The sequence below is a fragment of the Cydia strobilella genome, chromosome 24 (genome assembly GCF_947568885.1).
Source record: "Cydia strobilella chromosome 24, ilCydStro3.1, whole genome shotgun sequence".
Taxonomy (NCBI): domain Eukaryota; kingdom Metazoa; phylum Arthropoda; class Insecta; order Lepidoptera; family Tortricidae; genus Cydia; species Cydia strobilella.
This window is the reverse complement of record NC_086064.1, coordinates 1,298,192-1,314,754: the sequence shown is the minus strand read 5'-3', so window position 1 is coordinate 1,314,754 and position 16,563 is coordinate 1,298,192. Positions and strand designations below refer to the sequence as shown.

The window sequence follows — 16,563 nt, the reverse complement described above, 5'->3', positions numbered from 1 at the left end:
ACAAATAGTGACCCGGAATGTATTGGCTCTCATACAAACAGGTGACTTTTCATTTCGCTCAGACTATATCTCTATCAGTTAACTAAAGAGGTTGAAATTGTCAATTATTATTAATATTTTAGTCTTAATATTAATATTATTTTATTTTTTTACTTAGGCTAGGCTTTTTACAATATGTTTATAAAAGTAAAATACAAAAATATTATTATTCATCATCTTCCTCGCGCTATCCCGGCATTTTGCCACGGCTCATGGGAGCCTCGGGTCCGCTTGACAACTAATCCTAAGAATTGGCGTAGGCACTAGTTTTTACGAAAGCGATTGCCATCTGACCTTCCAACCCAGAGGGGGAAACTAGGCCTTGTTAGGATTAGTCCGGTTTCCTCACGATGTTTTCCTTCACCGAAAAGCGACTGGTATAAATATCAAATGATATTCCGTACATAAGTTCCGAAAAACTCATTGGTACGAGCCGGGGGTTTGAACCCGCGACCTCCGGATTGAAAGTCGCACGCTCTTACCGCTACGCCCTATGTTTTGCTTTATCACGGGACCATGGGGTAATTATTAAATCAAGTCATTGTTACCTAAATAAACATATAAAATACACAGTATAAAACAGGTATTATACGTGTATGATTGTATTTTCAGATAAACGTCAGCTTTGTTTTTTTCGAAAGTTACATGTATTTTATAGGAAAGATACAAACTGTCGAAAGACTACAAAATTTACTATGACAATAATCCTCTATACCTAGTCAATTCTCTTTGCTAATATCAACCACAAATATCACATCATATAGCGCCATCTACTTTAGCTGTCAAAACTACAACTATTATTTTACATTTACCAGTTTTGGGAAGAAAAAAAAAACGGCAAATATAAATGCAATAATTTAATTATTATTATTATTTCTATTAATCATATACAATTGTCAATTATTATAATCACAGTATTTCGATACTGACTATAATAGCACAGACATCACAATCATAATTAAATTTATTAGTTTTTTTGATTTTAAAATAAGTTTCATTAAAATTGATGATTTCACTCGGCCATATTATACACGGTGGCTAAAAAATAAGTGCATTCCCGTTGCCAGGGAGGTTTTGGGATTATACTGAGCAACTTTTACTATGGGACCAACCAAGAAATCGCAAAAAAAATTACCCTGGAAAATTAAAATGGACTAGCCAAAAAAAATTTTCGGGATTTCGTGGCTGGCTAGTAAAAGTTGCTCAGTGTAATTCTAAAACCTCCCTGGCAACGGGTATGCCCTTATTTTTTAGCCAACCTGTATATCTAAAGCCATTGTAATGCACACAGATTTTTAAAATAACAAACATTTAAATAGATTATCGACACCAATATAAATATTTTTCTTGCATACTTCCAAAAGCTCGATTTAAGTATTATTTGATATCCAGTGGCGTAACGTGAACTAATCTAGCCGTGGGCAAAACCACATCTGCGAGGCCCTTTTTTAAGTGTTTTCCCAAAGTAATAAAAAGTTGGCTTTGCGAGGCCCCCCCTAAGGCCTCATAAACACGAGCGCTTTCAACGCGCGTTAAAGAAGCGTTTCTTCTTCTTCCTGCCCTTATCCCACGTTATGTGGGGTTCGGCTCATGTTAAAAAAGCGTTTGAATGACACAAATGGAAACGTGTATTTATTCACACGATGGCGGCAGCGCTTTTTATCAAGCGTTGGATTTTCAACTTTAAGCCTTGGTTTTTAAATCGAATCTAGCGTGCGGGCAGATTCAAGCGCTTTTTTAATGCGCGTTGAAAAAGCGCTCGTGAGGCCTAAGTGCGAGGCCGTGGGCGAAGGCCCCATTCGCCCACGCCTGGGTACGCCACTGTTGATATCTATTGGTAAATCAACACAAATCTTGTTAATCTAAACAGCTTTTTCTTCTCGTTGGTTTGTAAATAAGATTTATACGCTGATTTTAAATTATAAATATTAATAAGCATTAGGTTTGTTATGTCGTAGTTGTGAAGTGAAATATTTTGCTTCGCTCTGCAGCTAAATTAGACTTTCGTGCATCGATAATCGAAACATTCGAAACCCTCACAACACACTATCATACTCTTTATGAGTATTATTTCTCTTTCTCTATGGTTTATCCCTTGTTAAACCATAAAAGCTTTTTACAGTACACCTGGTGCTGCATTACGACAACGGTGCTATAATAAGCACTTTACGTAACTCGAAAATTTAAAGGGCCATATGTACTGTAAAACGTAGTACGATACAGGTGCGAATAGGTAATTCGCGACTCGTGTCGATTTAAAAATTCGCCACTCGTTGCAACCTCTTTTTCGCACTTGTATCGTAAATAACTAATGCTTAACATGAAATAAAACTATGAAAACGGATTAATTGAATTTATTTATTTATTTGTATTATAAATTCAATATACGCGATATAATCCGTTTTCATAGTTTTATTTCATGAGTAACTATCGCGGTAACCGAAGACAATATTAATTCTTAACATCTTAAAAAAATCAATTAATATAAAATTGACGAAATTAAGCATCTTCATCATTCCCGCTATCATTAGAAACCTCCCCGTCCCCAATGAAAACCTCCTCAGCCCCCATATTGGGCATTCTCAAATTATTAACCTGCAACACTGACGCCATAGCCATACCAGTTCCAAAACTGTACTCTATGGGCTTTAAACTCTCGTCTACAATGTCTATGGACACACGTTTGACGGGATGATTTTTTTTCCTTGCAACTCTGTGCCTCCTAATATCTTTCAACAACGCCATCTGGTGTTCGTGGTCATAATCGCTTTCAGAAGATGTGGAAAAATCTAAATCTTTTTTTGTGAATTTTATTTGATTATTAGCTGATTGATTGACAGTTTTATTGACAGTATTATTGACGCCTTGGCTTTCGGATTCTTTGTCAGATGTGTAGTTCGATTCAAGTTTTGGATGTAGTTTATTGACAGCTTCATTGATGGTTTTATTGACAGCGTTATTGACAGTATTATTAAAAGCTTGACTGAAAGATCCTTCAGTCTCTTTCTCTGAAGAATAGTTTGATTCTGGTTTAGATTGTTTTTTATTCCATTTTGTGAGTATCAATTCCTTATTCTTACTAGAAATGCTTATTATTTTACTTTTAGCACTTAATTTAGCATTAGCTTCTATAGTATCTTTAATTTCAGATTCACTTTCATATTTATTTACATTAATCTTATATTTCCTTTTACGTTTTGTCTTAGAACCTATTTTATAATCTTTAAACAGTCTGTCCTTATTACTGTCTTTGAGGATTTTCTTTATAAACCCCTTTTTGTCCGTATAGTCCTCCATTTGTCTTGGGAATTCAGGAACGACTTTCAATTCAGGCATAGTTTTAACTAAAGCTTGCCTCTCCCTCTCTCTCATAACGTCTTCTCTCTTTATTAGTTTCCTCTTTAACTCATTAAGCATAAACTTCGTTGCTTCTCTCTCCTTCTTACCCGGGGCTGTCGTCACATCAGCTATATCTTCCCTTTCATTATCTTCCTCAGTTTTGAGCAAATAGAATACTTCATCTTTAACTTCAATTGGTTTATCTTCTATTCTCAAAACCACTTCCTCTTCCGATTCACTTTCCTCCTTCCTCTCTTCTTCAATATTGAATTTTCTTTGCAACTTCTTTAGCCTAATTTGAGAGCTTTGCATAGTGTTTAAACACTTAGCTAATTCATCAATAAGATTATCAATATCTTCATTAAGCACATCTAAATCTAGCTCTTGATCATTAATAGCACAGGAGTCTAGAAACATGTCTAGATTAGTGCATTTCTCAAGTGCCATTTTTAAATCTAAACATGTTCTGGCGACTCCGCTATGGACTTCAGAATACAACCACCTATCGTTCACAGGAAAGCTTTTCCTTTCAACATCTTTGCTTCCATAATTCTTGAATATTCTATACATACGGTCTAAAGCGTCATAATTTTCTTCGAATTCTTCAAGCAAGTGTTGTAATAGTACTGTGTGTATCCAGTATAGCCGTTCGTTGTGATTCTTGAAAACGTGTTGAGTGTGCAAAGGCTGTGTAAAGTGTGCCATTGCGATGTGCTTCAGCAAAGTGGATTGGACGACTAGGAACGCGTGGTGGATTTTCTGTAATAACGAAGAAGATTTAAAGGGGGCTTAAAATTTCTGTAATAACGAAGAGTTAAGAGGGGGCGTAACGCCAGGAAATTAGAAGGAAAGGTAACAAATGAACTTAAATTAGTCATAAGTACTTAGTTATATAATTGTATTGTGATATGCCTATTATGTTAACTTTTTTTAATTAAGTATTTCTATTTGACATTTTATATTGATTTAAATGTATTGTGTGTAAAAAAAAATTATACCACGTCGGTGGCAATCAAGCATACGGCCCGCCTGATGGTAAGCAGTTACCGTAGCCTATGGACGCCTGCAACACCGTAATTTCATTGATATTAAATTTGCACGCTTGCATGCAAGCTAGATACATGAACTGTAAAACAAATGTATTGTAACAACCCCATATTATATCAATGCAAATAAATAATTTCTGATTTCTTATGGCGCGCCGCGTGAAACTTGCGACGGAAGATTCGGTCCAGGGCTCGGAACCGGTATTTTTTTAAAACCCCGAAATAGCCCAATATTTTGAATTTTTTTATGCTCATTACGTAGGACTGAATCATGTATTTAGGAAACAATTTTGCATTATTAAAACGTCCCATTAAAAATTAAATTATAAACAAAAGAACGAAAAAGAACGTAATAATACCGGTATTTTTGTATGGAGCAAATACCGGTTTCCGACCCCTGATTCGGTCATCGCGCAGGTTTATGTTTTGCTCTTGTGTAGATCTTACAAAAAAAAAACACCGAAAACAGTTTTTTTTTGTTATTATTATTATAAACTGATCGGCGATTGGCCCTAGTCACACTCACACCTGATGGAAAGTGAAGACAGGGCCTAAGAACATTAATAACAGTATTTATTACAAATATATAAGTAGTATTTAGATATCAACAGTTACACTGTACAATGTCGGTTTCCGAGAGCAAATCCACGAGTTACGATAAAATAATGAACCTCCCACATTTTGAAGTTGGTTAAAAATGAAAATGAAAATGAAAAATGATTTATTGGGTACACAACAGGTTTTAACTAGGATCGAAACAAGAACCTTCTTTTAAGTAAAAAGATACTTGTGCCAGAAGGCTCCGCTCTTCCATTAAGTACAAGGTTTACCAAAATTATCTTAAATTAAATTATCTTAAATCTTAAGCTTATACTTATTATAAGGTAAGATAGGTACATTAGGTACTTTAGATTAAAAACTAAGTTTAATTTAATACATATTATAATAATAATAATAATATATTCTTTATTGTGCATAGTTAAAACAAATTTAGATACATTATAATTAACATAGCGAACTAAGCAACAACAGGCGGTCTTATCGCTAAAAAGCGATCTCTTACAGACAACCTTCAGGTAGTAGAATTTACCGTATGGAAGAAATAAATGGGTAGAAAAATAAACGGATATTATATAATATTACCATGAATTTCTATTTTTATTTAACATGCTTGTGCTTGTGCATGCGTGCGTGTGCGTGTGTGTGTGTGTGTGTGTGTGTGTGTGTGTGTGTGTGTGTGTGTGTGTGTGTCTACATGTGGTATCTATTTTAAACCAGGGGTCGGAAACCGGTATTTGCTCCATACAAAAATACCGGTATTATTACGTTCTTTTGTTTATAATTTCATTTTTAATGGGACGTTTTAATAATGCAAAATTGTTTCCTAAATACATGATTCGGTCCTACGTAATGAGCATTAAAAAAAAAACAAAATATTGGGCTATTTCGGGGTTTTAAAAAAATACCGGTTCCGAGCCCTGTTTTAAACTAAAATTTTTGTGGTATAAATTTTATCTATGTTAAAAAGCGTCGATGGAAATCTGAAATGGGGAATTTCACAAGAATGTTGCTTTAATGCCATTCTTCTAATACTTCTGACAATGCTGAGAAAGCGATATCATGGGTCTGGGGTGTCGTGACTTGGCTAACAAATTGGCAGTATATTCTCGAGCTTATGGATTTGATTGAGGTAGCTTATGCGCAAGGCAAAAGTGTTACGTAAGCGACATTCTCGTGGAATCGGTACAATAAAAAATTACCAAAAAAATACTAACCTAACCTAAAAACTTTGCAAAAAAACGTATTCAGTTGTGCAAATCAGATCAATATTTATATACAGGGTGGCTAAAAAATAAGTGCATTTCCGTTGCTAGGGAGGTTTTGGGATTATACTGAGCAACTTTTACTATCGGACCAACCACGAAATCGCGAAAAAAAATGTACCCTCCCTCAGAACATGGACCAGCCAGAATGTATGACACAGCCAAATTTTTTTCGCGATTTCGTATTTGTTCCCATAGTAAAAGTTGCTCAGTATAATCCCAAAACCTCCCTGGCAACGGGAATGCACTTATTCTTTTGCCACCGTGTATAGTATGCATCTTTCCAAATGACTTTTTTGTCTAAGACGGTAATCTGTTAAACAAAAGCCATTGTTCCTTTTGTGCGTGCGGTCGCCCATTGTGTACCATTGTCTCTGACAATTGCACGCGCCGTAGCACACGCTAGACTCATTTGTACACAATGGGCGACCGCTCTCGCACAAAAGGAACAATGGCCTTTGTTTAACAGATTACCGTCTTAGACGGAAGCACAGGGCGGACACGCTATACATCAAAAATCACTTGCGTGTCTATGTGTGAACGGCACGTCTGTACACGCGGCATGCGTCATAGTGTAAGTTGTTTAAAAACAGTACTGAGCGGCGGCAAACGGCCGTCAATCTGCTTTCGCGGGACGACGGAATTCGAGTCGGGGCGGGGCGGTGCGTGGCCGGTCTCATTCTGTGGTGCAGCGCAAGGCCGCACTGGCAGGGTCGCCATGTGAGGTTCGGCGTTAAAGAAAGCAACTATAGGTTCGAGTTTAGACGTATAATAAGATAAATATCATGTACATGGCCCTAAATACTATAGTCACCTATGCGCGTGTGTGAGTAAGGTGTAGTACACACACATTCATTCAAGTTATTTGAAATGAAGACTATATAAAGTACCTGCACAGGATCTGTAGCATTCGGCAGCTCGGCCCAGGCCAGGTCGTCCCTCAGCCACGGCGCGTTGCCTAGCAACGCGACCGACGCGCGCGACATGAGCGTCGCCAGCGCCGCCTGCTGGCGACACAGCAGCTCGTGTGTGGCTTGCAGCGCTTGCGACACCGAGCCCCTGAATATAAGCGTTAATTAATCAAGCAAAACCGCGAGACTCGGAGAGCGGTAGACTGGTCCGTGCCGCCAGGAAAAAGATCAAGAGGCCACCCGTACGCAAGATGGGCAGATGAAATAGCGTTAACAGCAGGCCGAGGTTGGCTAAACACAGCCAAAGACAGGAAAAAGTGGTATACCTTGGAGGAGGCTTTTACCCGAAGGGGGTCCATTTAAGAACAATAAAAAAAAACTAATTATAACTAATTATTCTGCGAAATTAATTTAATTAATGGTAAATTAACTATTTAAGTGTTTACAATCAATAATTATAAATGTAAAAAATAAAAAAATAGTTACATTGAATGTTACATAAAATTATCTACTTCATATTGTTATTAATTATTGTATTATTACTTTTTTTGCATGGACAAATAAAGCTTTATTATTATTATAATCAAGCAAAAACCTGATCATACCAAGGACTGTTAGTGAAGTGAAGACAGTAACTATAACCATAGAAAAATAAGTAGGTAAGGACAAAGTGCTAACTCCATAGCAGGGATATTGCGAATATTCGCATCCGCATTAGCAACCGCGGAACTTCCGCATTATTTTTAACATCCGCATCCGCATCCGCATAAAATCGATGCGGAGCTTAATGCGGATGCGGATGTGGAACAGGTAGGTACAGGAACGTCTTAGCGGCGGCGAAAGTGCTAGGTAAATTCGTCAAAATCGATGCGGAGCTTAATGCGGATGCGGATGTGGAACAGGTAGATACAGGAACGTCTTAGCGGCGGCGAAAGTGCTAGGCAATTTCGTCATTAGCCAATAGGAATCTCGTTTCGTTTTTGTGATTCGTCGATCGAGCACTTTAGCCTATGACGGACATCGACAAGAAGTGAAAAGTTTGTTTTATTTGGACTTTAGTATAGTAATGCGATAGTGGGGCACCTATATTCTTGTTTAAATACTAAAAGTTTCGTTTTTTTCTTTAAATAAAAATTACTACTGTAATTTTTGACGTTTTTTATGTGCCTAATCTCGACATCCGTATCCGCATTCGCGGATGTGAGCCTTTAAAAATCGGCATCCGCAACATCCCTGCTCCATAGATCTGTTTTCTTAGCAAAACGCGGGCTATTTCGTAGTCGATATCAGTCAAGTAGAGGATTTATCGGTACCGCTATTTGAATAAAGAATAGAATCAGGCGGAAATCCACATTAATTAATACCAAAATATTACTTTGCTAATCCGCGAAAAGATAACGTGCCGTTACTTGACATCAGATGTCACGAGTGTCGCGACTGTTCTGTGACGGGACACGGAGCCGCGGGCTGCGATATCACAAACGAAAGCTAGCGGCGATACTATAGGCTGTCTCTCTCTGTCATCAACGCTGCGCTCGTGTCGTCTCCCTCGGTGTACTGCAACAGTGTTGTGGTACTCACAGTGTGTTATGGCACGCGTTGTCCCTCACGCACGCCTGCGCGCGCCGCGCGAGCGCTAGGTACCGACGCATGACGTCACAGAGCGCGGGCAAACGAGACACTGCGCGTGCGCAGTAGCGGAGCCAGCCGCGGGCTAACACGCCGCTAGCTAAGCTGGCGGCGATACGGCCTAGCGCACCGCGAGATACGCTTAAATAAAAACAATTGAGATTGTTCAATACCGTCCAAACGGGGGGAATAGGGATGGCTGGGGTGAATATTTTTTTTTATACCACGTCGGTGGCAATCAAGCATACGGCCCGCCTGATGGTAAGCAGTACCGTAGCCTATGGACGCCTGCAACACCGGAGATTTACACGCGCGTTGCCGACCCTAACACTCCTCTCCCTCGTTGAGCTCTGGCAACCTTACTTACCGGCAGGAACACAACACTATGAGTAGGTTCTAGTGTTATTTGGCTGCGGTTTTCTGTAAGGTGGGACAAAACTTAAAATGTGATTCATCTGACAAATTTAAAAAAAATCTACACAAAATCATTCGATTGAAAATTATAGTAGATTTTGTATGATACAATTCGTGTAGATAGTTATTAACAAAATGTCTGGTAAATGACGCTTTAAGTTTTGTCCCTATTCACCCCAGCCATCCCTATTGACCCCGGTTGACGGTAATGAATTTTATAACAAATTGTGATTAACCTTTCCGACGCCATGTCAAACAGAAAACCTGTCACTCGGACGCCACGTCACGTCACCAAAGTGTCAAAACTGAAATTGAACTTTATGCATATGCACGTAGGTCTATGTTTCTCTGTGGTCTGTGACGGATTAATCCGTCTTTGGCGTTAGACCTACGGATAGGATATATCCATCGTTGGCGTCGAAAAGGTTAAATAGATAGAAAATGAACAATTTATCACAATAAACTTGACACTAATAGATATATCAAAATGATAAAATTAAAAAATCAATACCATTTAAAAAAAAAAGTTGTTTTAATAAAAAAAAACATGGTACCATAATTTGTATGTATTTTTAGTATTTCTTATCATTTTTATTATATTTATTTAGATAACTCACGTTTTGGGCGGGAAGGCGAGTACACAAGCGCTGACGGCCAGTAGCGCCGCGCCCCGCTCCCCGCGCGTGCACCACCCCCACCCGCCGCCGCCCGCCACAGCCCACACCTGCGGGAGAGGGAACTATACACAGGGCCAGGCGCGGCTTCCTCTAAGGAGCGCTTGTGCAGTGCACTCCCATAAATAATCATAATGAAATTATAGTGCCTAATTAATATATTACTCTTTAAGATCTATCGTACAAAAGTAAAATACCAATTAAATAATTACCTTTATTCATTATAAGTTTATAGACGGCCTATACTACTCGGCCTACTCCTATAATTTCATAGGAATCATAGGTAACGCGCGAAGCGGAGCGCTTTGGATTGCGCTCCTATGAAAAAGATTTAGTACATAAAATCAATAGGAAATTCAATGAGAGCGAAAGAGAAGTTTCGCTACAGTTCCGCACGTGAAACAGAAGATTTTCTATGAAGAAAGAGGTAAAATTGGAGCGGCGCTCCGTAGCCCGTTTGACCTTGCGCCCTCTCGTCGAATGCGCGCGCATTGTGCGCGCCATATATTGTCACTTGTTTGTAAACAGACCTTAGTTAGTAGTCAATTTTAAAGTACGCGCGTGAATGGAATTTTGGCATTTTTTTTATTATAAATAATTAACCAAGAGTTTAAGCAGTAAGTGCACATAATTTGTTTGTTGTGAGGTATTTAAAATGAATGAATTTAACGGGAGAATGTGAAAAAAGTTTACAAAATCGACTCGAGTTCAATATAAAAGGAAAACCTTGAACTTTCGTAACAATGTTCGTCAAAAACAAAAACTTATATGTCATTAAATAAGATCAATATGCAAAAACACCGTGGTTGTGTTATGTCGCTGTGATAAAAGTAACTAGGTGTTTTAGTTTATCGTGTTACCTACCTAAGTACATGTATGTACCTAAGTATATGTCTTGTTTGGAGCGGGCGCGGGCGGGCCGGGCGACGGCTGTGCGGTGAGTTTGCTTGGACCGAAACCGATGTGTTAACAATTTAGCACATATTTCCATAAAATTTTAAAACAACATTCACAACCTAGAATCCATTTGTAAAATGAGCTGCAGTTAGCGTCTATCGGTAGTCAAGATATTCGTAATAGCGAAATTCTATAAGAGAGTTCAATGACCGTATTTTGTGTCGGTTAATTGAATGTGTAGTTTTTTACTGTGATAGTGAACACCCATAATATAGAATCACCAGCCGCCGCTGCACAGGGCGGACACGCTATACATCAAAAATCACTTGCGTTTCTATGTGTGAACAGGGCGGACACGCTATACATCAAAAATCACTTGCGTTTCTATGTGTGAACGGCACGTCTGTACACGCGGCATGCGTCATTGTGTGAGTAAGTCGTTTAAAAGTACTGAGCGGTCGGCAAAGGGTCGTCAATCTGCTCTCGCGAGGCGAGGTAATTAGTGTTGTGTGTCAGAGTAACATCCCTAGTGCGCAAAACGGTCAAGCTGATAAACAAGACTAAGTGCGGGTAGTTCGAAAAACTCGCGCGGCTAGAAGATCTTGATGTCAACTTAAGCACAGATTATATAATAGTTCTTACGAACAGATACTTAACTCTCAAAGAAAACGCAAATACCTACCGTTTTGATACCTACACAAAAATACAATGGAGTGACCTTCAGCGCGCCGCTCCCCGCACCACTCGCACCAGCACAACGCTAGGGTTGCCGACGCTTAGAAATGATAAATACCTACCTACTTAAACAGCGGAGTGAAATAAAATGAAATCTAAATGTACTTATGTCAGTCAACTAGCAGAATTACCAGTGCTTCGCTTGAGAGAGCGGAGTGTATAACTGAGCCAGAACCCTCTTGTTTTGCTGCAACGCACACAGCAATCCTACGCTTTATTTTTTTTAAGTTTTGTTTGTTGCTTTTTTGTATATCTTCTGTTTCTTTTGTTTTTAATATGTGTTTTAATATGTGTGTATTGTGGCAAACGAATAAATGGTTTATCTATCTATCTAAGGCAGTCTTCTTTGAGACCGAGACCAAGGGGACAACGCCGTCCTCGAAACGTCGGAGGTAAATCTTGAAACTTAAATACGCGATTAAGTCCCGTTTTACAATTTAATAATGTGTTGAAATCCTGAGTTTAAATCAGTGAAATCCTTACCTTTTCAGGAGGCGGGCATTCCTGCTCCACGGTGGCGCTGTCCTCTCGAAAAAGCAGCCCACTCTCTAATATACAGATAATGTGCTCCCGGCTGTACAACAACTGCAAAAGAAGTTTCGAATGATTCACGGTAGTTTCACTAGACCGACCGGACTAGATTGACCGGGATATAGACCGTGATTACCTTTTGTATTATACAAAAGGAAGAATGAGAAACTTAAACTTGACGACCGGTCTGGCCTAGTGGGTATTGACCCTGCCTGTGAGGCCGATGGTCCTGGGTTCGAATCCCGGTAAGGGCATTTATTTGTGTGATGAGCACAGATATTTGTTCCTGAGTCTTGGGTGTTTTCTATGTATTTGTATAGGTATTATATATATCGTTGTCTAAGTACCCACAACACAAGCCTTCTTGAGCTTACTGTGGGACTTAGTCAATCTGTGTAAGAATGTCCTATATTTATTTATTTATTTATTAAACTACATTGAAGAAGTTACTGAAGAGGAAGTTAACAATGAGACGGTATATTTACCACATTACGCTGTGATTGAGGAAGAAAAGGAAACCACAAAGACAAGCGATCGTGTGTTTTGGTAATGCTTCTTCGCCTTATCTTGCTGTCAAGACACTCGCAACAAGTGGCAGTAGATGAAGGCAAGGAGTATCGGCTTATATCGAAAACCATAAAGGAAGATTTTTCCATAGATGACATGATGACCGGTGTAGCCGCCGTGCAGGTTTCGACGACAAATAAAAAGACTTCGATTTGAAGTAAACGTGTAATCTATAGGTGCTGGTTACTTTACAAGGTACAGTTGACGTAAACGGTTAAAGGTGTAGAAGTGGTGGTAATAGTATGGAGGCTGATGCGAAAGTGATTAAGCTAATTTTGAATGGTAAAAAGGTAGTCTAAATTTAGGTGCCTCTAATTGGCCGCGATACAGGTTATGTGGAGCGCTCCTATTGGTGCATTAAAATAAGCCTCCGCATAGTAAGCGAGCCCGACGGCTGCGTTTAGCTACTGCATTACAAATAAAAGGTTGCGTTCGCAACAATACCTTCTTTATACAATTTTATGATCTATGAAACCTATGTTTACAAATAAATACACAATAAATATATGATTTATGATTTATTTATTACAACCGTAAAGCTGGATTAAAAAGTAAAACAAAACCATTAAAATGAAATATTTTTATATCAGTGACAACCCTAAAAAGTTATTTACATTTTAAATTGACACATGTCATGTCATTCATCATCTACTTGCTAGGGTTGAAACATACAGAATTTTGCACCACACCAACGCAAGGAAAATACTAACCGTAAAATATCAAACAAAATCAAACTAAGTCAATTCAAAATTAACGTTATTAAATATTTATCATTAGAAATCATCATTTGGGGCGTTTTTTATGAAAAGGGACCTTATTGTCGATGGCGCTTACGCCGCACAGCGTCGCGAGTGTATTTATATCGGAGCATCGTTAATAATGGCGTAAGCGCCATCGACAATAAGGTCCCTTTTTATAGAAAATACCACATTTATAAAAGTCAATTCTATCAGCATAAGGAAACAACTCAAAATTTGCATTTGATCACTTTGCCACACACGTGGATAAAATGCAACTTTCTCATTCGTTTTTGAACAGTCAAGAGAGCCTTTACCAGCTGGTGTGGTGAAAAAAATAAAGTATGTAATCAAAACAATTCCCCGGACTTCCGGTTCGAGCGCCATCTTGATAGTTAGCATCGTGATTAATTACTTTGTTTTTTGCTCATTAATATTGTTTAAAGTGTAATATCGATAGCTTATTATACAGTAAACTAATGTGGTAGTGTGCAGTGAATGGAGAATTAATTTTGAAGCGCGTTTAACCACCATCTTGGAGTCAACGGCCGGTAGTCCACGTGCTTCTTGTAAAGTCTAGCTATCGATTTACAAGAGCTAACAAATCACCGTACACTGTCTTGTACAACCGTACAATTTTTGTCGTTTTTAAACCTCTTAATACCTTGATACTGGCGAAATAGTCCCACTGGGCTGAAGCCATAATTTTAAAAGAAGAAGAAGAAGAAGAAAACAATTCCCCCGTTTAAATAACAGTCCCTCATTCTTTTCCACCCGATATATAAATATAATAGACAGATGTATTTATGTACAGTCGCCATCAGATATATCGGAGCGCCCGAGGTGCTCACAAATATCTGAACACGCCTCTATTGTCAAGGCGTTAGAGTGCGTGTTCAGATATTTTAAGCACCTCGGGCGCTCCGATATATCTGATGGCGACTGTAATAGTAATAGCCTTTATTTCATGCTTCTTTTTTTACAATTACATAAATTTCAATTATTATTGGTTTATTATTTGCATGTCGCTTGAGCGGAAAAGGCCTCCCCCAGTTTTTTCCATTCCTTCCTATTCTGTGCTGTTCTCCACCAGTATCTGTCAAAGTTCACTAGCTGGTCTCTCCATCTTTTATTTGGTCTTTTTTGTTTACTCGCTATTCCTATTAGTGACCATTCTGTGACACGTTTAGTCCACCGGTTATCCGTTGTTCGACATATATGGCCAGCCCAGGCCCATTTGATCTTTTTTATTGCGTATATTGTATCTTTTACTCCAGTTTTCTCTCTTATGACTTCGTTTCTGATTCTGTCCTTAATTTTAATTTTTAACATTGACCGTTCCACAGCTCTTTGACAGATTTTCAGTTTATGAATATGTTTCTCAATGGGGCTCCAGTTTTGGGCACCTTAAGTTAAGGTAGGTAGGACAGCAGTATCAAATACCTTTTTCTTTATGGCCATCCACATGTCACTTTTCAGAATTGATTTTAGAGACCAATATTTTCGCCACGCTCTACTAATCCTGTAGTCTACTTCCTTGTCGAGTCTGTTTTTGAAGGAAACTAGTTGTCCCAGGTATGAGAAGTCTTCAACATATTCCATGTACATGTACTTAATTATATCAAAGATAGATATAACTCCGTAATAGATGGATACAGTCTAAGGAAAAAACGTGCCTCGAAAATCAAGAAAATTTGATTCTCGTTCAGAGGGCGCTACTAGTTTTGGCCTACAGTCGTATAGATGGCGTTGACGGTTTCGTTTGTTATTTAACAATTTTAACGCATATCAGTGAAAGAACATGGGTCAAAATCATAAAAATAATTAATGCAAATAAAAAAAATCATTTATCTATATTTAAATACACTCTATCGTATTTTTATAAATCTTCATTTTTAGTTTTAAAGTGTGTCGACAGATGGCAGTGAATTTACTGGGGTTACAAAATTTACTATGACAGTACCGCTCTAGTATAAGTTACTCTATGATTATATAGAAAACATTCTTAACTCAGGACCAATCTGTGGTGAACACACAAATAAATGCACTCACCAGGATTTGAACCCGGGACCTCGTTTGTGTAGGCAGGGTCACTACCTACTTGGACCCCCCCCCCTCCGTACCTTCCCCTAAATTAGGGGTTGAAAGTTTTAATAACAGAACATCCGTGAGCTCCTGATGACGCTCCTTGGTACGGAGTGAAACATGTCGAGCGTCTGCGACTTAAAATACGTGAGTGACCCGTTATTAATACGTTTAATAGGGTTGAAAGTTATTAATCTCTTACCACATTAGGCCTAAATTTAATAGCAATCCATTTCCTTGACAGCAGCGGTGGGGAGAAGTTCTGCTTCATGAACAACGCCATCTGAAAACAAAAATACAAATAATACAAATACAAATATATTTTTTTCGTTACGAGGCATTAATGAAATTCTCGATTTGATATATGTGTAAACTGATAGTAGTCAATGAAAACATAAAATTAACATACAAGCAATGTTTTGCTGATGGAATTTAAACTGTTGTGAGACATACTAATATTAAATCATTTTACGGTTTAGACTCACTTGTTTTAGGCTCTCCGAAACATGTCGCGCTAGTGACTAAAACAAGTGAGTCTAAACCGTAAAATGATTTAATGTTTTGCTGATGGTTACAGGATTGGCAAAGTGCCAGAGGCCCCTGCTAAGAAATAATTAACAGTAAACTACTATTCCTACTAAGTTACCACCAATTTGCAATACAAAGAAACAAGATTTAATGTTTAAAGATTTGTATTAACCTTATCCGACTTTATTTAATACTTGATGTAAATTGTCTTTCGTAAAGTTTTAAAATGGTCTGCAAAATGCCGACCATAACTTAAGCATTATATTTTAATAAGTCGAGAAGCGACATTCAGATTTAATTTTACAGTTTACTTGAAGATATATCATTAAACTATACTTTTTCTTGTTAAAATAAATAAATATCCTTGAATGAAGGAAGAGATCACGAGGATAAAAATAAACAGTTTTTACACTTTACGTCGTGATGCGACTGACATTTACATAGTGTTAGATCAATCCTCAGCAAATACGTGTAATGGTACTTACGTTTGATTTATGCTTGCGTTTTTAGTTTTATTTTTGCCGGAATAAAATTTCTCCCATTTTCACATTTTACTCCGACGAACGGGACGACGAGACGACTGACAGATGGAGATGACTGACTTTGAC

At 38.1% G+C, this 16,563-nt stretch overlaps 1 protein-coding gene across 1 annotated transcript; it reads right to left on the bottom strand.

Moving 5' to 3' along the window:
* Window positions 1–2,427: 2,427 nt before the first annotated feature.
* On the bottom strand, window positions 2,428–16,563 carry LOC134752388 (uncharacterized). Its single transcript, XM_063688096.1, has 7 exons — window positions 16,441–16,563; window positions 15,630–15,710; window positions 11,991–12,092; window positions 9,819–9,925; window positions 8,740–8,928; window positions 7,138–7,306; window positions 2,428–4,137 (listed from the first exon to the last, which is right to left on the bottom strand). The coding sequence occupies exons 2-7, from the start codon at window positions 15,708–15,710 to the stop codon at window positions 2,539–2,541; spliced, it is 2,247 nt and encodes a 748-aa protein (XP_063544166.1). The 5' UTR covers window positions 16,441–16,563; the 3' UTR covers window positions 2,428–2,538.